Raw genomic sequence first — 26,245 nt, 5'->3', positions numbered from 1 at the left:
GTTCCTCCATGAAGTTCAAAACCAGTGCTTCCCAACTCTTCTCCTCATCCTTCGACTCAGATGGACTGCGCAACGAGTCTTCAGTTCTAGAAACCTGGCCTACTCAGGCTGGAAAGAGAATATTTTGACAGGTAACTGCTGCTTTTACAAAACTAAGCCCAGGTTTAGAGATCATCAAGAGGAGAGTTGTAAACTTTGGTCTCACAAGATATAAAGATCCCTATAGGAATGAGAAAGAAGAAGAGGCAGGTAAAAAAAAAGTTTAAAATGTCATCTTTGTAACAAAGATTTTCCTAGGCACTCTCTGTACTAAATCTTGTTCAACCTCCCAACAATTCCTACAAGCAAGCTACTCTTTCCCCCACTTTACAGATGTGAAATCAGACATTTAACGAAGTTGTGAGCCCAACCCAAGATCACACAGTTAGTAAGCATACCTTCCACTGACAGCCCTCATGAGACGGTGTGGACGTGGTAATGAGGGGTCACAGTAGAGCTAGGGTGTTTCTCCTCATCACAGCCTCGAGACAAGAGGAGATGGCTAGGCTGTGAAGCTGATAACAGAACCCCAGGGTGCTGGCTATTAGGGTATTACCTTCATCTTTGTTCGGACATGTTCTAGAAAATAGGCTGGAGGCAGGGGAATGAACAAGGTGGCTTCTGGAATGAGGTCTCTAGCCTCTATGTGATTCTACGATAGGAGAGAAAATCCCAAGTAAAACCAGGACATGTATGAAAATAATAGAATTCAAGCCATTTTCCAATCTTCTTCCTTTAGGGTAAACAGGATTTTCCATCTCTTCAGCAGTTCTCCGGAGTCTGTCATCCCCCAGCTTTTTAAAAGCTCCTCTTCCTCCCTCTTCGGAGCTTGTTGGAGGTCTGTTCCTGGCACATGCCCTCCTTCACAGGAACAAGAAGGGTGAGGGGGAGACAGGATAGGTTGGGACACAAGGTCCAGTTTAGTGTATGTCCCAGCCCAGTCCCCTCATTAAGCCCAGATCCTCATCCCCCCCTGGTAGTGGGGCTCAACGCAGACAGTGAAGAACTGCTGGGCCACGGGGGCCCACCACACTGGATCCACACCCGAGATTATCTCCTAAGCAGATACCCCCTTCTGAACTGGGGATGTAGGGCTTTGAAACTAGAAAATGCCAGGTCTGAAAGAGAGGAAAGAACAAGTCCAGCAATACACAGAGCTCTGTGTATTCAGAGGGAAGTTGGCAGGGTTGTGTTCGGGCAGAGAAACTCCGAGTGGTACAAAGGGACGTGCCCAGAGTGGAGAAATCATGCTAATTGTCTGCATCAGAGCTGGAGAACGCCACCCAAAATGAAGAGAGAAAGAGGAGCCCTGTCCAGAGCCTTCAGTGCCCTGCGCCTCGCTCCTTTTATCTACCTTCTTCTGATCCAGACAGGTAGGAGACCAGAAGGGTAAGAAAGGGTCTGGAGAGGGGATCCAGGGCTTTCAAAAGTGAGGGAGGGGAGCGTTGAGGGCCAGAATGCCTTTGGAGTGGGAGGAGGGGAGAGAGCTCTGCTGCCGTGGGAAGCATCTCAGTGAATTCAGCCATTAGTGTTGAATGTATTTCTTCATTCTGTGTGCCTCCTGCCCAGCCCCTGCCCCGCTCCAAAGCATGACTTTGGAGCTCCCACGGCATTCAGTACATTAGATGGAGGGCAATGAGCCATCTCTTATGGGATGTCGTGTTGGCGTGGGCCAGTCCGGCATTCTTTCCAAGGGATTATGGTGGGGCTTGGAGGGGTGAAGGAAATCTTAGTTTTGTGCCTCCCCAACCCCCCATCCTGGCTTCTCTGAGTGTAAAACAGCAAGGGAGATGAAAGAGGCTTTGAGATATTAAGTCTCTTGGTTTTGGGTAGTGACTCAAATCTATTCATAACTCACCCCACGCCATAGACACCTACCTCCTGTACCGCCCCCTACCAACTCCTTGGAGAATTGATCTTATTTTAAATATACGCGTTTGTGTGTGTGCGTGTGTGCATGTGCACACACACGCACACTATTCCAGAGAGCCTAGGAATTCACAATTTAGTTGGGCAAACAGATGCAGAGATCATTTGAATAAAATGTGGAAACTAATCTGTAGACAATGGAGAGGGAGGGGATTGAATGGTTTTTAATCTGGGGACTGACAGGCCAGCGTGTATTTCAGATAGCTCACTCTGCAGTGAGGTGTTGGAGAGGAAACTGGAGGCAAATGAGACAGGAAAGGAAGCTGTATCCGCTTGCTAGGGCTGCTGTAACAAAGAACCGCAAACTAGGGGGCCTTAAACAACAGAAATGGATTCTCTCACACTTCTGGAGGCTAAAAGTTCAAGATCAAGGTGTTGGCAAGGCCATACTCCCTCTGAAGGAGCTTGAGAAGGACCTATGCCAGACCTCTCTGCTAGCTTCTGGTTGTTCCCTGGCTTGTGGCAGCATAACTTCAATCTTCACATGACTCTCCCTGTGCCTATGTCTGTGTCCAAATTTCCCATTTTATTAAGGACACCAGTCACTTTGGATTAGGGGCCCACCCTACTCGAGTAGAACCTGCTTAGCTTATTACCTCTGCAATGACCCCATTGCCAAATAAGATCACATTCTGAGGTACTGGGAGTTAGGACTTCAGCATACGAATTTTAGGAGACACAATTAATCCATAACTAGGCTATTGCAATAGTTCAGGAGAGAAATAACATGGACTGGAATTAGAATAAAGACAGAGGGAATGAGGCATGTTGAGATAATATTTTGGAGGGAAAGTCAAGATCCAGTGATTGATAGAAAGTGGGAGGATTCAGAGAAGGAGGTAGAGTTTTTGTGTGAAAGTTTAAGCAAAAAATGGGATAGGGTTGGGGGATATAAGACCCGTACAACGTTGGGGGGGTATCACCTCAAATGAGATGATAATCAGTATTGTCCATGTGGAAGTTGAAATGCCCATGAGACATCCGACACCGTGGGAAAATGTTAAACAGCCTGAAGCTGGGGGGCAAGCAGGTCAGGGTTGGAGAGAGGTATTTGAAAGCTATCAGCCCATAGGTGAGATTCAAAACAATGAAAATGGATAATATCACCTAGAAGGAGAAAATGGGCTAAAAATGGAACATTGAGTAACCCCCAGATTTGTAGAGGAAAAAGAGCCCATTGAGGAGACCAAGAAGGAATAGTCAGAGAAACAGGGGGAGAACTAGAAGACTGTGGTGTCCAGAAAGTCAAAGGAATTGGGAGTTTTCCGGAGAATCAACATCAAAGGTTTCAAAGAGGTCCAGTATAAGAAGGACCAAAAAGAGTCCATTGGCTATGGCAAGTAAGAGGTTACTATTAGTCTTAGTGAGAGCAGTCTCAGCGAAAATTATTATGAATTGAGGAAATAAGGAGAGCTGAAGACATAGAGACGGTAAATTGGGAATAGGAAGTGCAGAATGAAATATACAAATCACAGATGTCCCTAAACTCTTTCAAATCATCAAATGGTACAGAAAAACTTATAGAAAGATATTGTCAGTCACTGTGACTAAGCAAAAACAAAAGGTGACAAAGGATCTTCTGTGTGGGGAACATGTAACAATAAATATAGCAACAAAAATTCTAAATATAAACGATGCTAACAAGATATTAGTTATGACCTATGGCAGGTAAGAGGTAAATGCAGGATCAGGCCATTGTACTGCTGTAGACTCAAGAACAATAAAGAGCTGAGATTCTATAAGGAATTTCTGCCATCTTCAATACATTAGTTAAGAAAATACCCGCTTTTTACTATACAAGCCTATAACTAATACTTATCACTTCCACTGGTTCTATTGGCTAGAACTCAGTCATATGGCCATACCAAACTGCAAGGGAGGCTCGGAAATGTCGTTTTTAAGATTGGCACTGAAGAGGAGGCTGGACCTTGTGGCCCTGGCTCCCAAAGATTTACCTCAATCCCTTGTGCTTATAGCAGCAACCACCAAGCTAGTCTTAGAGAAGTCATGCTCAGTCTTTAAGGCTCTGTCTCTAAAATATGGATGAATGAGGCTTTCCTAAATTCATCACAGCCCAATTCATGGAATATTCAAACAAGGCTTTTCTAGAGACTAGTATAGTAACTTACAGACATAAAACTACATGCCATAATCTAGATGTATGCTTTGCAAGATTTTACTCTCTAGGATCCTAGAATTATTCCATCCTCTAGAGACCCAATAGGAAGAAGCCTCTTGCTGAGGTTCCACCCTTTTAGCCCTAAGATCACCTCCACATTGTAGGTGCTGTCTTTTTTTTTGCAATTGAAAATTACATACAGGAAAATACATTTAGCATAAGGATACAGTTTGATGAACATTTGAAAAGTGGACAAACCCATGTAATTAGCCCCCCAGATCAAGAAATAAAACATTTCAGCACCTCAGAAGCATCCCCATGCTATTTCAGTTACTATTGCCCTCCCCCAGGGTTACAGTGTTATCCTAACTTCTAATACAGATTAATTTTCCATGTCTTTGAACTTGGAACTTGAACGTTGAACTTAAACTTGAACTTTATATAGATGGAATGATATATATGCATTCTTTTGTGTCTTCTTTCACTGAACACCAAATTTGCAAGATTCATCCATGTTATTTTTTGAACTGTAATTTATTTGGTCTCAGTGCTGTATAGTATCCATTGTAGGAATATATGATCATTTATTTATCTATCCAACTTTGATAGACACTTTGGTTTTTTCCATTTTGGGGCTTTATGACTAGAGTTGTTAAAATTTATTCTAGGACGTGTCTTTTGGTGAACAGATGTGCACATTTCTTTGGGGGATATACCTCTAAGAGTAGAATTGCTGAGTTTTATATGTGTTTAGCTCTGGTAGATATGGCCAAATTGCTTTCAAAAGTGGTTGTATCCATCTACATTCCTGCCATCAGTGTGTGAAAGTTCCAGATGTTGTACATCTTCACCAACAATTGCATCTTCTCTTTTTCATTTTAGCCATCCTAATGAGCACGAGGTGGTATCACATTGTAGTTTAAAATTGCGTTTCCATGATTATTAATGAAGTTGTGTCTTTTTCATATCTTTAGTAGCCATTTGGATATCCTTTTTTGTGAAGTACCTGTTCCAAGTCTTTTGCCCGCTTTCTAATGAGTATTCTGGATTTTTAAAACAATTACTGATTTGTAGGAGTTTAAAAAATATATTTGGATATGAGTCTTTTATAGGATATATGTATTGCAAATATCTCCTGCTGTATGCCTTGCCTTTTCACTCTCTTAATAGCGTCTTTTGATGAACAGAAGCTCTTTATTTTAGTAGGCACAATGTATCATTTTCTTCTTTTACGCGTATCAGTTTTGTGTCCTAAGAAATCTGTGTCTGCCTTAAAGATGTGGAGATATTCTTCTATGTTTTCTTTTTAAAACGTTATTGTTTTACTTTTCACATTTAGATCTACAATCTGTCTGGAATTGATATTTGTATAAGGTGTGAGGGAAGGGTCAAGATTCATTTTTTTCCTACATGGCCCAGCACTATATATTGAAAAAACAAAATCATTTCCTGACTGCAGTGCAGAGTCATTTTTATTATAGTTGAGTGATCAGATATAAGTCTGGTTTTGGACTCCCTGTTCTGTTCCATTGATCTATTTATTTATCCTTGTGCCAATATTACAAAGTAAACTTCCTGGGATTTTCATTGGTACCATATTAAATTTCTAAGTCAGTTTTCGAGAATTGACAGCTTAACGATAGTGATTGTTCCAATCCAAAACATGGAAAATCTCTGTGTGCCATCTTGATATCTATTAGCTAGGTACACATTACTGAACATCTACATTCTTTAGAGCGTAGACAAAAAGCTACCAAGACTCCTCTCTTCCTGGATCCCGAGGGCCTTCTTCACAATTTCTGTTTCCTGATTTTCTCCTACATTTCTGAGTGGTTGACATTCAAAACGACTTCGCACTCTTGTAGGTCTTTGTGGGTCTCGAGAGGATAACAGCATAAGAATAAAACACAATAACCCCAACATGTGTACAATCAGTGGTGCCCCTATATATTAGGAGCAGAGGAGGAGGTTGTTTTCCCAGAGCATCATTCATTAGGAAGGATAGTAAAAACCGAAAGCAATATTTTTGACCTTTTAGAAACTATGCGTTGTGCTGCTCTTGGATTATTGTATGCAGTTCTGGTTACCACACCTTAAAAAAGAAATAACATAGTTGGAGGAAGACTAGAGAAGGGTATCTGTGATGCTCAAAGGGATGGAGGGACTTCCTCGTGGAGACAGATCCAAACAAGACAAAAACCCCTTCAGATAAAAAGTGACATAACTGCAGTCCGTGGTGTTAGAGGGTATTGATTAGGTGTATATAGACCAAATTCAAGAATACACATTTGGCACCATCTCATTGGCACTTTTAAAAGGTAAATTTAAGGTAAATACTGGTAAAAGAAAACTTTTACCCAGCAAAAAGAAGCAAAAATGAGTAGATGATGATTTCTTTCAAGGAAGAGACTCTTAAAGGAACACAAGGCTATTGGCAGGTACATTCTTATACTTCAAAGCTTGACATTCCTTGGTGTCAGAGTAGGTCAAAATCCTGCTTGACCAGGGGCCATTTACCTGACCCATATGGCATTATTTAAGTTGAGAGGCACACCTTGCTTCCATATCAATTTCCTTTTGTTCAGCCTCGGGTGGGAACAGCGACTTTCTATATAATGATGCCTCAGAGACCAAGGACAATGATTAAGTTAATCGCTTCTCAAGGTTGAATAGTCCTAATCCCTTTCATTTCTACATGGTTTGTAGTTGTTAGCCATTTCTTCATTTCTGTGTCCTGTCTGGGCACTTGTCCCAGTTCCCTGTGTCCTTTGAAAGTTGTGGAACCCTGAGCTTAATACCAACTCCAATTTTGGCGAAACAGAGTTTTGGGAAAGTGTTTGCTCAGCAAAATGTTCTCTGTCAGCTTCTGAGAAAGACTGTTCCATTCACTTCTGAACACATGTACATATACCTTGCAACTCGTGGGCATACCCACGTTCACAGGCATGAGGATGGCGTCCACTAGAGAAGGGGAGGGCTAGGGCAATCCCTAAGCTTTATCTTCTCCAATGTTTTTATCCAGAAGAAATCAAGTTTAAACTGGCAGAAAGAACAGACTTGAGGGGCAAAAGACCTAAAAAAGGATTACTGGGACCTTGTATGAGACGGAAGAGAGTGGACGCAGGGGAAGCTCAAGGGAGGGCTTAAGGATCATGTGGTCAAATGGATTTCAGTCTGATACACAGAGCCACAGGGATTCCTAGTAGCTCCCCAAGTTATTGGAAAGGACAAGACCCTGGTCTCCACCACGTCTTCTACCAAAGCAGGTGGTCTGGAACCAAATTTCCTTTCTTTTCATTTCTATACAGGGTTTTGTGGGAATAAAAATACCTTTAATAGAAAATATTTGAAAATAGTTGATTTTTTCCATTCTATAGCCTCCCAATTAAGATTCCTCTTAATAACAAGCATATAATATCCATATATACAGCAGCTTTAATCCTTAGAGTAATTTCTTCCATGCTTAAGGTTTTATGAGTCTAACATACCTGGCAGGTAATGGATCATAGAATGTCAGAGTTGGGGAGGCCTCCAGAGACCATCTGGTCCCATCACCTGATTATGCAAAGGAGGAAACTGACACAGAGAGGAATGAAAGAGTAGTCAGTTGGACTTTCTTTGATCACTTCCAAAGATGAGGAGCTCACTACTTAACAAAGTACTTGTTCCAAAAATGAATTGAGTATGTTTAGGAAATTAAATTTGCTTTGATCTTCACAACTAACCTTTTAGTTGAATTGCTTCCTGGTTTGGTCTGGGTCCTCTAGGCACCAGGAATAAGGAATGGTACAGTATAGCTCAGCTTCCCTACCTCTAAACTGCAGCAGTAGCTGAATGGGAAATAGGGGTGAGAAAGAAAGAGGGAACCTCAGGGGCAATGACAGTCAAAAGAAGAAACTGACATGTATGTGTCTATTCAGCTAAACTCAGCCCTGTTCCCAACTGCCATCCTCTCCAGAAGACCCTCCTTTGGGTGGCTCTATTTCTCTACAAGGCCAGGTGCCAGCAATGAATAGCATCTGTTTGGGCCCCAAAGCTCCTAAGAGATCTCTAACATATGAGATGTATCTTTGGATGGGACAGCCATTGGACAAGATGGTAAAATCCCAGAGTTTCAGGGCTGGAATGAACCCATGAGACAGACCATCTAGGTTAACACTCATTTTTCCTATAGGGGATCTGAGCACCGAACAGATAAGTGACTTCTCATAGGTCACAAGCCAACAATACAGCCCAAATCTCTGATGTTTATTCTTGTGTTCCCTCCCCCACACAGTAACTGACACACATATTGTGCTTTACCACCCCATGAACTTGATGAGGAAGTCATCAAGTCATTGTCATTGTTAGGATCCTTATTTTCTAAATGAGAAGAATGAGGCCTAGCAAGATCCTTTGCCCAAATCCATGCAGCCAGGAAGGGGTGGAGCCAAGTCTTACAACGCTTTCTCATTCCAAACTCTGTTCTACCCATCCCAAATTCCTCATCCATGGAGGATGCACATTGGGCTGGAGTTTGGGTGAATTTCCAAAGCCATCTACACAGTTGCAGGACTGTTCTGAACTGAGCAGGTCTAGTAAGATGCTACATGCAGCTGGGGCAAGGACAGGGGAGGTTCTTGGTATGACTAGAAAGTGGTACAGTTGTCTTCAGTCTCCTCAGCTTCCCCTTTATTGGCACCATCTTGTGGCACACTCCTTTCTTTGTGAATCTATGTTCTCATGCTTTCTCCATCCCCCGACTCTTCCTATCCCCAATCAAGAAGTAAATGGGACAAACTCACCCTCAAGTCTAATGACCTATAAGCTTCACTGGGTAGGGATGTCTTTCTGTTTTGCTCATTGATATATCCCAAGGACAGAGAAAGTGCCTGGCACATGGGAGGTACTCAGTAATTATTTCTATGAATGGAGCAATAGGATGTGGGTTAGCTAGAATCTTCCTCAAGAGAAAGGCAATAGGGAAAACTGTCAGAGGCGGAGGGCCAGAGGGAAGCAAAGATTGAGGCAGTGGGATGTGTATGAGGGAAGATGGAGTAGCAGAGGCACCCAGAGCTACAGTGGGAGAAGAGATGGCACCAAAGGGTAAAAAGGAAAGACTGACAGGGAATGAAGGGCCCAGAGGGTGAGGCATGGAGAGATCAGAGAACTTAAAGGTGGGAGTGGGGTAAGGAGCAAAGGGCCTGACACTGCTGTCTTGCCATGGGCCTCTGTTCACAGAGCCCCTGGAAGGGGTGAACATCACCAGCCCAGTGCGCCTGATCCATGGCACAGTGGGGAAGTCAGCCCTGCTTTCCGTGCAATACAGCAGCACTAGCAGCGACAAGCCTGTGGTAAAATGGCAGCTGAAGCGGGACAAGCCAGTGACTGTGGTACAGTCTATCGGCACAGAGGTCATTGGCACCCTGCGGCCAGACTATCGAGATCGCATCCGCCTCTTTGAAAATGGCTCCCTGCTTCTCAGCGACCTGCAGCTGGCTGATGAAGGCACCTATGAGGTGGAGATCTCCATCACAGATGACACCTTCACCGGGGAGAAGACCATCAACCTCACTGTAGATGGTAAAGTGCTCTGGCAGGGAAAGAGGTGGGACTAGCGACTGGGACTGGGGCAAGGTCTGCCCAGCACTCTAGCTGGACCCAGGAAAACACAAAAAGCTACTTGGGAGCTGAGAGTGAGCCCATTCGACATTAGAAGTTGGCAGATAAGCAGAGCTAAGACACATAGCGCGCTTACTATGTGCCAGAAACTATTCTAAGTGTTTTGCATATATTGACTCATTTAATGCTTACAATAATTTAGGGATATTTATATCATTATCTTCATTTTGCATGTGGGGAAACTGAGGCACAAAGAGGTTGAGTAACTTGCCTAAAGTCACGCAGCTAGTAAGTGATAGAGCCAATATTTGAACAGACAGTTGCACGTAGACTTAGCCCAATTAAAATACATTCCAGGCTGGGTCAGTTTAAGACATCTTGGAAAGGTGTTTGAGAAGAAGGGAAGGGAAAGTAAGGGCAGGGGCCATGGCTGTCTTGTTCAGCATTGTACTTCCTGAACTTAGCAGGTGCTCAACAAATAGTTGGTAAATAAATGAGTGAGTGAATGAATGAATAGCTGGATGTATGGATTATGGCAAAGAATTGGACTGACGATTTCTGAAGGGGCCTCTCAGACCATAAATTGAGTTGTGATGTGTTGGAAAGTAGAGAATTATAATGGGGAAGGGAGATGCTTTTTGGCCCATGGCTCACAGGCTCCCCAACTCCTGGGGCTTAGTGCCCATTTCAAGACCACAGGTGTTAGTGGCCTCGACCACTGTGCTGGAGCTCAGCGAGGACTTCACCCTGAACTGCTCGCACGAGAATGGCACCAAGCCCAGCTACACCTGGCTGAAGGATGGCAAGCCCCTCCTCAATGACTCGCGAATGCTCCTGTCCCCCGACCAAAAGGTGCTCACCATCACCCGTGTGCTCATGGAGGATGACAACCTGTACAGCTGTGTGGTAGAGAACCCCATCAGCCAGGGCCGCAGCCTGCCCATCAAGATCACCGTATACAGTGAGTGTCCCTGCATGCCCTCCCTCAGGACTCAAAATCTTGAGAGGCAGGTGCCAATAAGGGGCTAGGGACATCCCAGAGAGAGTGCCACTGGAGGGAGAGAGAGGCAGAGATGGGTCAACTCTCCGTGGTGGACAGCAACTGATAGGAAATGGGCTCTGGGCAAACTCCGCCACTGGCCAGCCATGCTGCCTGGGGCTCCTTTCCTCTTCCTTCCGCCTCAGGAAGCTCTCCTCACCACACCCATTGCCCCCTCTGAAGGCTCTCCCACCTCCACCTTTCCCTAGGAAGAAGCTCCCTCTACATCATCTTGTCCACAGGAGGCATCTTCCTTCTTGTGACCTTGGTGACAGTCTGTGCCTGCTGGAAACCCTCCAAAAAGTCTAGGTAACTCTCCAGTTTCCACCCCCCGAGCACCCTAATCTTTCACTCCACCGAACCCCAAGCTCTATGTTTTTCTTAGTTTCTTTAAATGCCTTTCCTCCCAGGAGATCCATCTTACCATTGTGTGTGTCATAGACGGAACCACAGCCTGTGTTCTCAACCCTCAACAACCCCAGCACGACTAATGATGGTTTCACTTGTAGGGCACCTTTTGTGGGCCAGGCACTGTGCTTGTGATTGCAGTGCTACCTTTTAAGTATGATTATCTGCAGTTTACAGATAATGATGCTGAGACTCAGATTGGTTAAATGACTTGCCCATAGTCACAACACTAGCAGCAGACTCAGGATGCAAACCTAGATGCGATTCATTCCAAAGTTTACAGAGTATCTCACTCCCACCATACCCAGCCCATCTTCCTCTTACGAGACCTCTTTTACAACCATCAGATCCCCCTTGTGTGCCCACCCTAGACTTTCTGCTGCTCACACTCCATAGCTCTGTTCATGGGTGGTGGGTTGATTTGCAGGAAGAAGAGGAAGCTGGAAAAGCAAAACTCCCTGGAATATATGGATCAGAATGATGACCGCCTGAAACCCGAAGGTGAGCTCCCAGCCACCCACTCACCCATCCCAGCGGCACTCAGATCAGTGGGCTGCTGGGAAAAGGCAGAACTGGGAGACAAGGAAGCCAGCTCTGCAGGGCCCCTTCCTCCACCAACTGCACGAAGACTGCAGAGCAGGGAGAGGTGCAGCCAAGGTAGGACCCTGGGTATCCTTTGGTGGAGGTTGTGGTGGGGCCTCAACTGGCCACTTGGGGAGCAAAGAGTTTAGGTGCTGGCTGGTGGAAGGGTTCTGTACCTGGGCCAGCCACCCTGTTCTTTGCCCTATGCAGCAGACACCCTCCCACGAAGTGGAGAGCAGGAACGGAAGAGCCCCATGGCACTCTATATCCTGAAAGACAAGGTGAGCGGCTCTGGGCTGGGTGCCCGACGAATGAGCATTGAGCCCTTACCACATGCCTGGTGCTAGGTAGCCATACCATATTGATGTCTCTTTATAGTACTCAGAATAACCCTGAGAAATGTTTGTGTCATCCTCCCTTCAGAGATTAGAAATGTAAGGCTGACAGGTGAAATGACTTGCCCAGATCAAACAAGTAAACAAATGGCAGGGCTAGGCTTTGGACATCAACTCTGGCGATTTACCCACTAACCCACAACTAACTCTTTCCCAGGCTGTCCAAGGCAGGTGGAAAGAGAGAATAAGGGGACAAAGCACTCAAGCTAATGCATTTCAACATTTACTGAGCACCTCATTACGCTCATTACGTGAGCATAACGTTATGTGCCAGGCACCATGCTAAGTGTCATGTGTTGCTCCGAAAACCACCTGTGACTGCGGCCTTCCAAGAGGTGGGAGTTGGGAGGGAACGGTGTCTCCTTCACCTGAGTATTCCCAGCGCCCTCGAACACCAGGCGCGCTCCCAGACCCGCTGGCTGTCCTCTCGCTGATCCCTGCGGTGCGTGTCCTTGCAGGACTCTCCAGAGCCCGAGGAGAACCCCGCGCCCGAGTCTCGAGATCGGAGCGCGACAGAGCCCGGCCCGCCAGGCTACTCCGTGTCGCCGGCAGTACCCGGCCGCTCTCCGGGGCTGCCCATCCGCTCGGCCCGCCGCTACCCGCGGTCCCCAGCGCGCTCCCCCGCCACCGGTCGGACGCACACGTCGCCGCCCCGGGCCCCGGGCTCGCCCGGCCGCTCGCGCAGCGCCTCGCGTACACTGCGGACTGCCGGCGTGCACCTGATCCGCGAGCAAGACGAGGCCGGCCCGGTGGAGATCAGCGCCTGAGCCGTCTCGGAGCCCCCGGGAGGCGCTCGCGCCCTGCAGCCCGCGGCCGGGGGAGGGCCGGGTAGCTGGGCCGCCGCCTGCGAGGGGCGATGGGAGGTCCCCGCGGGGGCGCGCGGGTCTCGCGTGTGGACCAATGCGAGCGCGCGCGGATGGGTGGTCCCTGCGGGGCGGCCGAGAGTGGATCTGGTGATGAAACCGAATCGCGTTTGCTGCGGGTTCACTGGCTGTGTCCTCGGCGGGTATGGCTTGTGCCCTCTTAGGACCATAGAGATTATTAAATTTCCGGCCCAATCCCCCAAGGATCTTATGGAAACTAACATCAGTAACCTAACCCCCGTGACTATCCTGTGCCCTTCCTAGGGAGTTCTCATGCTTCCCACCCACTTCCCTTCCCTCCGAACGAACTCCTGGTTCCTGGGGCACTTTTTTTGGCCGTCCCAGATTTGAGGCCACTTGCCCAAAACGCACAACTGTCACACACTAAGGGGAAGTCAGAGGCCGGTTACTGAGTGTGCAGGGGCTGTTGTGGGCATCGGAGGAATCGCTGTGAAGGCAGTGCCCTGGGGGACCCTTCTCTGGGCACCTGGTACCTGGGCACCTACCAGCTGGTGAGGAAGGAGCTGAAGTAGGTTGATGTCCCCCTGACCTGGGCCCTAGCAAGGGCAAAGGACTCAAGCCTCCAGTGCTTGACCTTCTCCCAGAGCCTCCCTCAGCAGCGTGCCAAGCATTCTTCCCGTTTCTATTCCTATAAAGAAGGGGGTCTCACTCACTGCCCTGGCCCGGAAAGCTGGATCATGTGAAGAACTGTTTTTTAACCCCTCACACTTATGCCTTCTCCCTGGCTTCTTTAAACAAGCCTTTCAAACAATCATTATCCCCAGAAAGGTTGTTGGGCCTTCTCCTGCTGTAAGAGAAATGGTGGGAGGAGGAGGCGGCTTATTGTCCCCGGGCATGTCAGGGGGGACTTGAGCTAACCCTTGACCTCCCGTCTCCCACCTGCCCTGCCCCCAGATGCTCGGATCCCAGGAGACAGGACAGGAGCAGACTCCCTAATCACACAAACGTCAGAATACAGAGAGGTTGGGTCACTGTGTAGCCAGGCCATGCCCATGCCACCGCCTCTTGACCAGTTCCTAGGAGAGACAATAATCTACTGTGTGAGGAGAGAGGGCAATTAAAAAGCTGGAAGAGAAGGAGGTCCTCTGTGTGTTCTGTCCTCTCCTCCCTGATGCCTCTAGGGGTCCTTGCATCCCTGGCACCTCCCCAACCTCCTAAGCTCCAGCTCTGACCCTCCACCATCCCACAGAGCAACTCCCAAGGCCCCTGTTCCCCACCACTCCACACAGGGGAAGTTTTGTCACAGCCCCAAGGGCAACAACATCTCTAGTTGGCTCCCCCACACTTGCCTGGACAGCAGGACCCCCCCAGTTCCCTGTCCCTGTGCACCTCTCCAGGTTCTTTTGGGCAAGTTTGCTTTTGCAGGTCCTTTTAGTTAGCCAGAACCCCTCCCCTAGCCTTCCCAGGTGCCTCAGCCAGAATGAGATAATGTGTGCAGGGGAAAGTTGCTCAGGCAGGTAGGAGAAGGGGTACGTGCTGGTCAACCTTGAGAGGCAGGAGTGAAGGTTAGGGTGAGATGAGAGCATGCAGTACTCCATACCCTGCTGCTGAATCCCTGAGGGGCCAGCTTCCCAGGTTTAAGCCAAATCTGCCTTAAATGGCGGGGGTGGGGAGGGGGATAAGTAAGGAAGTGGTTTGGTTTGGTTTTGATCTTCATCTTTGTATTACTAGCATCTAGCAGAGTGCTTAGCACATACTGGATGCTCAATAAACTTTTGATGAAATGAAATGGCAACTTTATTCCACTTGAGTAAGGAGAACAAAACAAACAGCTTAAAAATACCAGTCATTGCCCTTTTCTCTTTTCTTCTCATCTTCCTTCACCATTCTTCACCCTCTTTGCAAACCCCAAATTGTCCACTCCCAAATCATCACTCACTCATCCAATCATTCATTCATTCTTTCAAGTGTTCTTCCATTTATTCAACAAACATTTGTTAATCTACCATGGCCCAAGCCCTGTGCTAGACACGGGGGAAACAGCGTAACTATGCCATGACCTCTCCCAGAAGACAGCTTCATGGGGGAAGACAGACACATAAGCAGATTATTACAACTCAGTGTGGAAAATACAATGACAGAGGTAGATACAGGGTACTCTGGGAGCAAGTAAGAGGGACATCTAACCCAGATTACGAGTTGTCAGCAAAGGTATCTTGGAGGAGAACAGGCCTGGACTTAGTCTTAGAAAGATTAGTTAGTTAATCAAGTGAAAAAAAGGGATGAAAAGACACATATTCCAGGCAGAAGGGGCAGCATGTCTAAAAGTCTGGAAGTGTAGGTGAGTCCAGACTACTTGGCACTCAGAGAACAGTGATTACCCAGAGGCAAATGCTTCTCTCCGCACTGTATGGAAGACTAGACTGGGCCAGCGGTAAGATGGGAAGCTGAACCTGAGCTAAGTCTGAGATTAAGACCAACCAAAGATGAGTTGACAACGAAAGGTCATTAAACACAGAAGGAAATAAATAACCGTGAATGAGAGTCAGCAGATATAAGAAGCAATAGATTTAGACCCCCAAGGCTTTCAGATATTGAAATTGTCAGATATAAAATATAAAATAATTATGAAAAGCTTGAAGAAATAAAAGACAAAATTACAAAAATGAACAAGCAACAAAAGACTAGCAAAAGTGACCAAATTTGAAAAGGAACAAAATAGAACTTTTATCAATCAAAATGTAATTTATTGAAACAAAAATGTAAAAGAAAGAGTTAAACAGCACATTAAATATAGGTGAAGAGAGTTATTTGGAAGATGTATCTGAAGAGATTTTTCAGAATAAGGCACAGACAGACAAGGAGATGAAAAATACGAAAAAGAGATTAAGGGATATGGCATGTAGAATGAAAAGGTCTAAGCCATATTTCATCCAGAGCTCAAAGGGGAGACTAGAGAGGTGAAGGAGAGGCAATATTTTAAGAGTAATGAATGAAATTTTTGTAGAACTCATAACAAACATAAATACACAGATATAGGAAGGTTAACATACAAGATTTATAAAAAGATGTCACACCTACATAAAACTGGTAAAACTGGAGGATACATGAGATTAAGAGATGCTAAAAGCACTCAGAGAAAAAAAGATGGATCTTACACATTTAGACAACAGTAATAATGGAAATCTTGAGAAAGTGGAATAATATCTTCAAAATATTGAGCAAAAATAACTATTACCCCAGAATATTGTACCTATCAAAGCAATCTTCCAAATATGAAGGTAAAATCAAGATGTTATCAGATAAACAAAAACTACAGTTTACCACTACTAAAAGAACTCCTAAAAGACGTATTTTAGGAAGAGGAAAAATTATTCCACAAGAAGGGTTTGAGATAGGTAGGCAAATCTAAATAATGCCTTATAAAATGACAATAATGATATGTAATTTGTGGTTTCCAAAACCTGACAGATAAAATACAAGAAAACAATAGGAGGAGAGTTTTCAGAATTGAACTATTCCAAGGTCCTTGAATTCTTCAGGGAGGGGAAGATGATAAGGATACTAACTTCAGATTTTATTAAGCATTCAAGGAAACATTATCAGAGTAACCACTAAAAGAATAGAATGAGAGAATTGGTATTAGTTCCAAACCAATAAAGGGAGAAATAGAATAAGGAAACACATAAACACAAACCCAATCCATTTTTTTTAAAAAGAAACATAGAAAAGTGGGACAATAGAAAGCCAAAAATAAGACAGTAGAAGCAAGGCTAAATTATAGATTATAAATAAATTATAATGGCCTAAATTCATGAGTTAAAATACAATCTGTTGGATTATATTTTTAAAAATCCAGCTATATGCTATTTAAATGAAATACACCCAAAACAAAGATTTGGAAAAGTTGATAGTAAAGTAATGTAAAGATAAAACATGCAAATAGTAAGCAAAAGGAAGCTGGAGCAACTATTAACATAAGACAAATGGACTTTACGACATAAGGCCTAATTAGTAGGATGGCTTTACATCCTGTTTGCCTGAGACGGTCCTGGCTTACTCCTGTTATCCCAGCATTATTATTACTAGTATGCCCTTGACTCCCAAAAAGAATCTCAATTACATCGATGGCCTCCTTTATTATTAGGAATAAGTAAGGTATCTTGAGTTTGAGTGCAAATAATTTATTTCAGGAAACACCAGTAGAGCAGTAAGGATGTGGATCAGGAAAGAGATCAAAGCCGATAAAGGATTTGTTATCAAACCAGTTAATACTGTGGGACTACATAGCTCAATCCTATGGGAAACCCTGGGAGACAGTGTTAAACAGACTTTAGGATAATCCCAAGTGAGAGACAAGGAAACTGAGTTATCGATCCACCAAATCCCCATCCATCGTTATTTAGGGCTCTCCTAGGGCCTTAACTCCAGTACATCCAGCTTGCCCTGCATGTATCCAAATATGGTCCCCAAACAGAGTGGCAGGTATTCACAGAAAGCAGGCTTCAGAATAGAGAGATGTGAATTCTGAGGAGTTATAAAGGGGGTCCCAATAATGTCTGCTACAGAGGGTAACCACATAATATTAAAAGATTCTTTTCACCAAAAAAGTTAAAGTTGAATTGTGTGTATCTGATTAACCTCAAAATTCATGAGGTAAAAATTGACAGTGTTACAGAGAGAAATTATAAATCTATTTTTGCATAGAAGATGTCAACCCACCTCTCTCAATTACTAAATGATCAAAGAGGCTTAAAAACATAGCTAAAATTTTAATAGTTTAACATACAAGCTTGTTTTTTGAAAATATATAAAAGTCTACACCAATTAAAGAATACATATTCTTCTGAGGAACATATGAAATAATTTCCAAAAATTGACCGTAAGCTCAAAAGTGCTTAAGGCTCAATAAGTAAGCCTCGATAAATTTTGAAGAATTAGTATCATACAGACTACATTCTCTGACCACAAATTGAATTGGAAGTCAATAGTGAAAAGTCATATAAAACTTCATTCACTCGTCTATTTAAAAACATATTTCTTAATAACTCATGCATCAAGGAAGAAATTATGATGAACATTTTAAAACTTAAATCTACACAGAACTATAAAACTCCTAGAAGATAACAGGAGAAAACATTGATGACCTTGGATATGGCAATGACTTTTAAGATACAATACCAAAGGCACAATCTATGAAAGATATAATTATAAGCTGGACTTCATTAAAATGAAAACTTCTGCTCTCTGAAGGAAAATGTCAAGAGAATAAGAAGATAAGCCACAGACTGGAAGAAAATATTTGCAAAAGACATAACTGATAAAGGACTATTATCCAAAATATACAAAGAGCTCTTAAAACTCAACAACAAGAAAACAAATAACCCAATTTAAAAATGGGCAAAACACCTGAACAGACACCTCACCAAAGAAGATATACAGATAGTAAGCATATGAAAAGATACTCCACATCATGTCATTAGGGAAATGTAAATTAAAACAACAATGAGATGCCACTATACATCTATTAGAATGGCCAAAATCCAAAACACTGACACCACTAAATGCTGATAAGGATGTGGAGCAACAAGAACTCTGATTCGTTGCTCATGGGAATGCAAAATAGTACAACCAATTTGGAAGACAGTATGGTGGTTTCTAACAAAACTAAACATGCTCTTACTATATCATCCAGCAATCACACTCCTTGGTATTTACTCCAAAAAGTTGAAAACTTGTGTCAACACAAAAACCTGCACACACGTTTACAGCAGCTCTACTCATAATTGGCAAAACTTGGAAGCAACCAGGATGTCCTTCACTAGATGAGTGGATAAATTAACTGTGGTACTAATCATCAGGGAAATGCAAATCAAAACCAGAATGAGATATCATCTCACTTCTGTTAGAATAGCTATCATCAAAAAGACAAGAGAAAATAAGTGTTGTTGAGGGTGTGGAGAAAAGGGAACCCCAGTGCACTATGGTGGGAATGCAAATCAGTATAACCACTAAGGAAAACGTTATGGAGGCTCTTCAAAAAATTAAATATAGAACTACCATATGATTCAGCAATTCCATTTCTGGGTTTAGATCTAAAGGAATTGAAATCAGGATCTCATAGAGATATCTGCACTCCCATGTTCATTGCAGTGCTACTCACAATAGCCAAGATATGAGAACAACATAAGTTCCCATATTCATGCATCAAAAGATGAGTGGATAAAGAAGATGTGGTATATTTATATACAATGGAATATTATTCAGTCATGAGAAAGAAGAAAATTCTGTTTGTGACAACTTGGATGGACCTTAAGGGTCTAAGTGAAAAACATCAGACAGAGAAAGACAAATACTGTATGATACCACTTATATATGAAACCTTAAAAAGACAAACTCAGAGAAACAGAGAGTAGAGGCTAGTTACCAGGGGTTGAGAGGAAAGTGAGGAGATGTTGGTCAGAGGGTACAAACTTCCAGTTGTAAGATCAACAAGTTGGTTGTTGATCTAATGTACAGCATGGTGATTATAACTAATAACATGTATCATAAACTTGAATGTTACTAAGAGAGTAGATCTTAAATGTTCTCACCAATAAAAAGAAATGGTAACTATGTGATGGGATGGAAGAAGTACCTAATGCTATGATGGTAATCATTTTGAAATTCATAAATGTATCAAATCAACATGTTGTACACCTTAAACTTAACTTACACAATGTTATGTGTCAATTATATCTCAACAAAACTGGAAAAAAATAATAAACTGTAGTACATCCAGACAATGGAATATTATTCAACACTAAAAAGAAAAGAGCAATCAAACCACGAAAAGACAGGGAAGAACCTTAAATACATATTACTAAGTGAAAGATCTCAATCTGAAAAGGCTAGGTACTGTATGATTTCAACTATCTGACGCACTGGAAAAGGCAAAACAATGGAGATTGTAAAAAGATCAGTGGTTTCCGGGGCTTGAGGGGAGGAGAGAGGTGAACAGGCAGAGCACAGAGGATTTTTAGGGCAGTGAAAATATTCTGTATGGTACTATAATGATGGACACATATTATTATACATTTGTCCAAACTCTTAGAATGTACAACATCACGAGTGAACCCTAGCATAAACTATGGACTTTGGGTGATTATGATGTGTCAATGTAGCTTTAGCAGGTGTAACAAGTGTACCACTCTGGTGAGGGATGTTGTTGATGGAGGAGGCTGTACATGCGTAGGAGAAGGGGTTATATGAGAAATCTCTGTACCTTCCTCTCGATTTTCCTATAAACCTAAAACAGTTCTAAAAAATAAGGGTTTTTTTGAAATCCAAAAATAATAAAATCCTATATATCAAAACCTGTAAGATGCAGCAAAAATGTGACTAAGAGGAAAGTTTATGGCCTTAAATGCTTACATTAAAAAGGAGAAAGGCTGAAAATTAAAGAGGAAAGCATCTGGGCTGGCCCTGTGGCCGAGTGGCTAAGTTTGCACACTCTGCTTCCACAGCCCAGTGTTTCACCCGTTTGGATTCTGGGCTCGGACCTAGCACCGTTCATCAAGCCATGCTGAGGCGGCGTCCCACATAGCAGCACTAGAAGGACCGACAACTAGAATATACAACTGTGTACTGGGGGGCTTTGGGGAGAAGAAGAAAAGAAATTAAAATAATAAAAAATAAAAAAAGATTGTCAACAGATGTTAGTTCAGAGTCAATCTTTAAAGAGAAGGGGGGAGGGATGGGGGAGGAAAAATAACCCCTCATCAAAAACAAAAGAGGAAAGCATCCGACTCAAATCATTAGAAAAGGAATAACCAACCAAAGCCAAAGAAGATATGAATAATAGAGAGGACAGTAGAAGTTAGTGAAATAGAGAAATAAAAATATAGCACAGAGGATCAACTAAATCAAAAGTTAGTTCTCTGAAAAGATTATTTAGAAAGTAAATCTCTAGTGAGATTGATCAAGGAAAAAGAGAAAAGACACATAAATGACATTATAAATAAAAGGGAAAATAAATACTGATCCAGTATAGATAGAAAAGAATAAGAGGACAAAATGAAAAAAATTAATTTGAAAACTTAGGCAAAATGGAAAAAAATCCTAGAAAAATTTACCTTAACAAAACCAACTCAAAAAGAACTATAAAACCTGAATAGTCTTGTAACCTTTAAAGAAACTGAATTAGGAAAAGAAATTAAAATCTTCCCTACAAAGCAAATATCAGCTCAAATGCTTTTATAGGCGAGTTCTACCAAACATTCAAGGAACAGATAATTCCTATCTTAGACAAACTCTTCCAGAAAATAGATACAGAATGAATACTCTTGAACTTACCCTATAAGACCAGTGAAATCCTGATATCAAAATGAGACAGGGAAAGTATGAGGGAAAAAAATTATGGGTCAATCTCATGAACATAGATGCAAATATCTAAACAAAATATAAGCAAATGAATCCAGGAATGTGTAAAAGGGATACACACCATCACCAAACTGCATTTATGCCAGGAAAGCAAGAATAATTTAAAATTAGAAAATTCATAAATGTTATTCACCACATCAGCAGATTAAAGGAGACAAACTATCTCAAAAAAAATGCCAAAAACAAACTGTAGAATTTAGTACATAATCATGGTCCAAAGCCCTCAGCAAAAAAGAAATAAAAGGAAACTTAAAACCTGATAAGTAGTGTCTAAAAGACCATCAGCAGACTTCATTCTTAGTGGTGAAACATTATAAGTGTTCCTTTGAAAATGAAGAAGTAAACAAAGATACCTACAATCACTCCTTGTATTCAACATCATGCTGGTAAAGCAAGAAAAAGAAACAAAAGTGTATAAAGATGAGAAATAAAAAGCCAAAAATGCCATTATATTTAGATTATATGATTTTCTACATAGAAAAATCAAAAGAATCTAGAAACTATTAGACATAACATCAAGGTGTCTTAGTTCTTTATTGATCTGTAACAAACCACCCCAAAATTGAGTGACTTAAAAGAATAACCATTTTATTCTATCACAGCTCCCTGTCATGATTTGGGTTGGACTCAGCTAAGCAATTCACTTGCTAGTGCTGTGTGAGGTCACTTATGTGACTATATCATCTGGCACCTTGAACTAGAGCTGGGTCCTAAGATGGCCTCACTCACATGTCTGGTGATTGATACTGGCTCTTGACTAGAAGGTTTAGGAATCCTCAGCTAGAATAGCTCCTCTCTGCTCTATGTGGCTAAACTGAGCTTCTTCACATGGTCGTCTCAGAGTAGAAGCTGCAAGACCTCTTGAGTTCCGCATTTCACTTCCACTGTATTCTATTGATCAAAGAATCCACCTACTCAGCCTTGCTTCAAGAGGTTGGGAAAAAGATTCCACTTCTTTCTGGGAGGGCCAAGAAGCATTAAAAGGGATGAGCATACAGGATGGTAGGGATTATTGCAACTATCTTTGCAAATAATCTCAAGAGGAAGTTTAACATGTTAGCTAAGAGTACATTTAACGAAATGTGTATAATATTTATAGAGAGCAAATTATAGTTCTTTATTGAAAGTCATTTAAAAAGAGCAAATAAAGGAAGAGGTGTACATATTCATGATAGGAAGACAATGTCATAAAATGTGAGTTTTTTCTATACATTCAATCAATTCCACAAGGTTTTCAAGGAACTTGACAAGCTGAAGGCCCAAGGATACCCAAGACACTTCTGAAAAAGAAGAGAGGAGGAATCACCCTACCAGTTATTAAAACTTATTATATAGCTCTTGTAATTGAGACAGTGTGGTGCTCATGCAGGAACAGACGAACAGGCCAATGGAAGCTACACATATATGAACATTTGATGTGTGACCAAGGAATCATTGCAGGTCACTGGATCTAAACAATAAGTAGTGATGGGATAATTGATTCCTATCTGGAAAAAAAGCATATCCCTACCTCAAGCCATACCAAATAATCATTTAGTGAGAGATCCAAGACTTAAGTGTGAAATTTTTACACTTAGAAGAAAATGTAGGAGCATATCTTTTTGACTTTAGAGGAGATTTTCTTCAAAAATAGAAAGAAGGCACTAATTATAAAAATAAATATTAATAAATATATCTACCTTAAAATTAAGAACTTTTGTTACCTCATAAAGAAAGAGAAAATATAAGGCCAAACTTGTTTTTGCAACATCTCTAATCCACAGAGACTTATTATCCAGGATATATAAAATTCCTGAAAGTTATTGAGAAATAAACAGATAAGCAATAGAAATATGAGCAAAAGATAGAAATAGATACTTCCCAGAAGAGAAAACACAAATGGTGAGTAAAGACTTGAAAAGATGCTCACCTTCATTATTTAATCAGGCAAATGCAAACTGACAACAATAAAATATTATTCTACATAGTAGATTGTCAAAAATTAAGGAGTCCACCTACTGTTCTGAGGATGTGGCTCAAGGACATTGGTATAACCAACTGATTTGAAAAATAATTTGTCATTATCAACTAAAGTTGAATATTTGTATGCCCCAAGATGCAGAAATTCTACTTGTAGGTTTGTTTATTCCCTAGAGAAACTCTTAAACATTTATAGTTATAGTAGGAGACATGTAAAATAAAGATTCAGGGCAGCACGGTTCATAACAGAAGAAGAAAAGAGGAAGAAGAACCACTTGGTATATTACATAGCAAAGAAATTATCAAAGATACTCTTCTGCAAAGAATCATAGCGTTGTCCCTGATTCCCGACAGCACCCAATTTAGGGCAAAGCTCCACATTCTAGGACCCTCCTCATATCACCCAGTCAAAGCCCAAATTCTGCAATAGGTTCTTTCTAACACCCTGTTACTGAGACGCTCCACAGTTCCCCGTGGTATGCACCCTCCCTAGCTGCAAGGAGTAATAAACCCAACGTGTTTAACAACAGGTGTGTTTTTGGCTGGAGGGCATTGACAGGCTGAACACAAAGTATTGTAACTGATCTCCTCTTCTTGGACATGTTAGCAGACAGTTAAATGTTGATGATGCCAGCAGCCTTTGAAATCTCTAATTGGTCCAATCTCCAATGTTTGGTCTAGGCATGAGCCACAGTCATTGGTGTTGAGAAAGTCAAGAAACTGTGGATTTGAAAGCATTAGACATGATTTTCCCATGGACCCTGAAATTGCCCACAATGTTAATGGGCCCAGGAGCTAGGGAATGGAAGCTGTGCCAGTGCAGTGGCATCAGGGCAATTTTTCCATTCGGCTAAAAGGAGCTCATTACTGTGTCCTCTCTTGACTCAGTTTCTCTCCAGCTATTGACATCCTGGAACAGAGATAAGAATTTGAAGAACGGGATTAAATAGACTCAAGCAAAGAGGAAAAGAAAAATAAACCAAGAAGACAAAAAGGGCAGGATCTCAAGGCCAAAAAGAAGGCCTACAGGTGGTTGGGGCCGGCTGTGGCTATGTTGGTCAGGGAAGGAATGTGCCATTCCCAGAACACTCAAGGGATAATTAACACATATCTAGTGTTTTCAAAGCACTTTCATTTCCACCATCCATAAAACTCATACAGACATTTTACAGACGAGGAAATTGGGGCTCAGAGAGGCTATGTGACTTGTTTGAGGTCTCTCTGACAGTAAGAGGTGGAATCAGGATTTCAACCTAAGTGTAATTGACTTCCAAACCCATCTAAATTCACCCCACTAGTTTAACCAGCAGGAGTCCCTGTCTGCATCTTCAGAGAACTCAGAATAAGAAGCCAGAAAAGCCAGGAGCCAGAGGTCAAAAAGAATTTCCTCTGAAGAGTCCTTTAGAAGGGCGCTCGATCTCTCTCTTACCTCTTCCTTCTTACAAGCAACTAAACAGTTACTCACAAAAACACAAACCTCTTAAACCAGGGAGTGAAAGATGCTATCTAAGCTGGTCACGGGGCCTGCACATCACCAGGGCCCCAAGCAGAGCTTCCTTGAAATAACTGAAGGCGGCTCCCCTTCGCTAACATCATTCCCATGACTCATGCAGTCGGCTCTTCCTTAGTGTGTGGAAATGAGACAATCAGGATGCTGATGGGCCAGGTTGCTGGAAATGAGTGCTACAGTGTCTGGGAGCCGTGCAGATACCCTTCGCTGATGGGAAGTCCCCTTGGCCGTCACTCTATGGATCCCTGAGTGCCCTGAATGCTTGGGCTGAGTGAGAAGAAAGAGCCTTAATGTCCTACAGGAACAGTTCAGAGTACTTGGCCCCTCCAATCCCCATCATTTCTTAGCACCTGGCTCTCTAGAGTCTGGGAATAGAGAGAGGCTGTGCTGCTGAAGGCCATCTCCAGAGATGAGGCACGTGACTGTGGGCATTGGCCACTTCTCTGGCTGCTGTAGCCTCTGGGGCTCTGCTCCTGCAGTACAACACTGGCACCTCTCCTCACTGTGTCGCCTGTCCATTCTCACTCAGCTGAGGACAGGGCTAGTCATGAACCTGAATTCCTTTGAGACTTGCCCTCTTTTCCCCCGAGGGAAACTTATATCATTTTTTTGGATTATAGAGATGTTAGTAAAATCAAGTTGGCACTAAATCATTAGCAGAGAACTTGGTTAATTTCCCCAAGTCTAATGTATAAGCAGGAGAAACTAAAGAAGGATGCTGACAGCAACATTTTTGGGGAGCAGGCAGTCAGGGGGTCAGACAGGCCTAGGGGCTCTGTATCTGGGAAACCCCGAGTTGGCTGTATGTGCGGTAAATCCATCTGTCTCACCACATCCTTTCTTTTTTTTTTTTTTTTTAAAGATTTTATTTTTCCCTTTTTCTCCCCAAAGCCCCCCAGTACATAGTTGTATATTCTTCGTTGTGGGTCCTTCTAGTTGTGGCATGTGGGACGCTGCCTCAGTGTGGTTTGATGAGCAGTGCCATGTCCGCGCCCAGGATTCGAACCAACGAAACACTGGGCCGCCTGCAGCGGAGCGCGCGAACTTAACCACTCGGCCACGGGGCCAGCCCCCTCACCACATCCTTTCTTGTCTAGCCCTTGGCTGACTTCAGTGTCCATATGAATACCCCCTTCATCACTCTGGCCCCACAGATCCTTGACCCCATAACTCTGCTCCCCTCTGCGTGGCACACATATGTTCATGCACATGCCTTGGAATTTGTCACTGCTCTTAGCTCCTCCGCTTCTGAATACCAAATTCTACTCTCTGACCCCAGTTCCTATCCTTCCAGCTCTGTCTCTCTGTTACTTTCACTCTGTCTATTCTTTACCCCTTGGAAATGCCCAGTTTTTAGAGACCACAGTGCTCTCTTGCTCCGATTGTCTTAATCCGTCTTGGTCTGCGTTTGAGGAGAAA

At 42.9% G+C, this 26,245-nt stretch overlaps 1 protein-coding gene across 1 annotated transcript; it reads left to right on the top strand.

Annotated features, from left to right (window-relative positions):
* Positions 1-1,322: 1,322 nt before the first annotated feature.
* On the top strand, positions 1,323-14,548 carry HEPACAM (hepatic and glial cell adhesion molecule). The gene is made up of 7 exons (XM_046637708.1): positions 1,323-1,412; positions 9,308-9,649; positions 10,368-10,649; positions 10,937-11,036; positions 11,563-11,792; positions 11,928-11,998; positions 12,571-14,548. The coding sequence occupies exons 1-7, from the start codon at positions 1,328-1,330 to the stop codon at positions 12,877-12,879; spliced, it is 1,419 nt and encodes a 472-aa protein (XP_046493664.1). The 5' UTR covers positions 1,323-1,327; the 3' UTR covers positions 12,880-14,548.
* Positions 14,549-26,245: the final 11,697 nt, after the last annotated feature.

This window comes from Equus quagga, chromosome 14, assembly GCF_021613505.1.
Source record: "Equus quagga isolate Etosha38 chromosome 14, UCLA_HA_Equagga_1.0, whole genome shotgun sequence".
NCBI classification, from domain to species: domain Eukaryota; kingdom Metazoa; phylum Chordata; class Mammalia; order Perissodactyla; family Equidae; genus Equus; species Equus quagga.
The sequence above is the reverse complement of the archived record's forward strand: the minus strand, read 5'-3'. Positions and strand labels throughout refer to the sequence as shown.

What these genes read in the sequence shown, in the direction of transcription:
- HEPACAM (XM_046637708.1), top strand. Translation starts at nt 1,328, where the DNA reads ATGAAGAGAGAAAGAGGAGCCCTGTCCAGAGCCTTCAGTGCCCTGCGC. An exon ending in CCTTCTTCTGATCCAGACAG is followed by an intron (nt 1,413 to 9,307) that starts GTAGGAGACCAG and finishes CTCTGTTCACAG; the next exon opens with AGCCCCTGGAAGGGGTGAAC. An exon ending in CATCAACCTCACTGTAGATG is followed by an intron (nt 9,650 to 10,367) that starts GTAAAGTGCTCT and finishes CCTGGGGCTTAG; the next exon opens with TGCCCATTTCAAGACCACAG.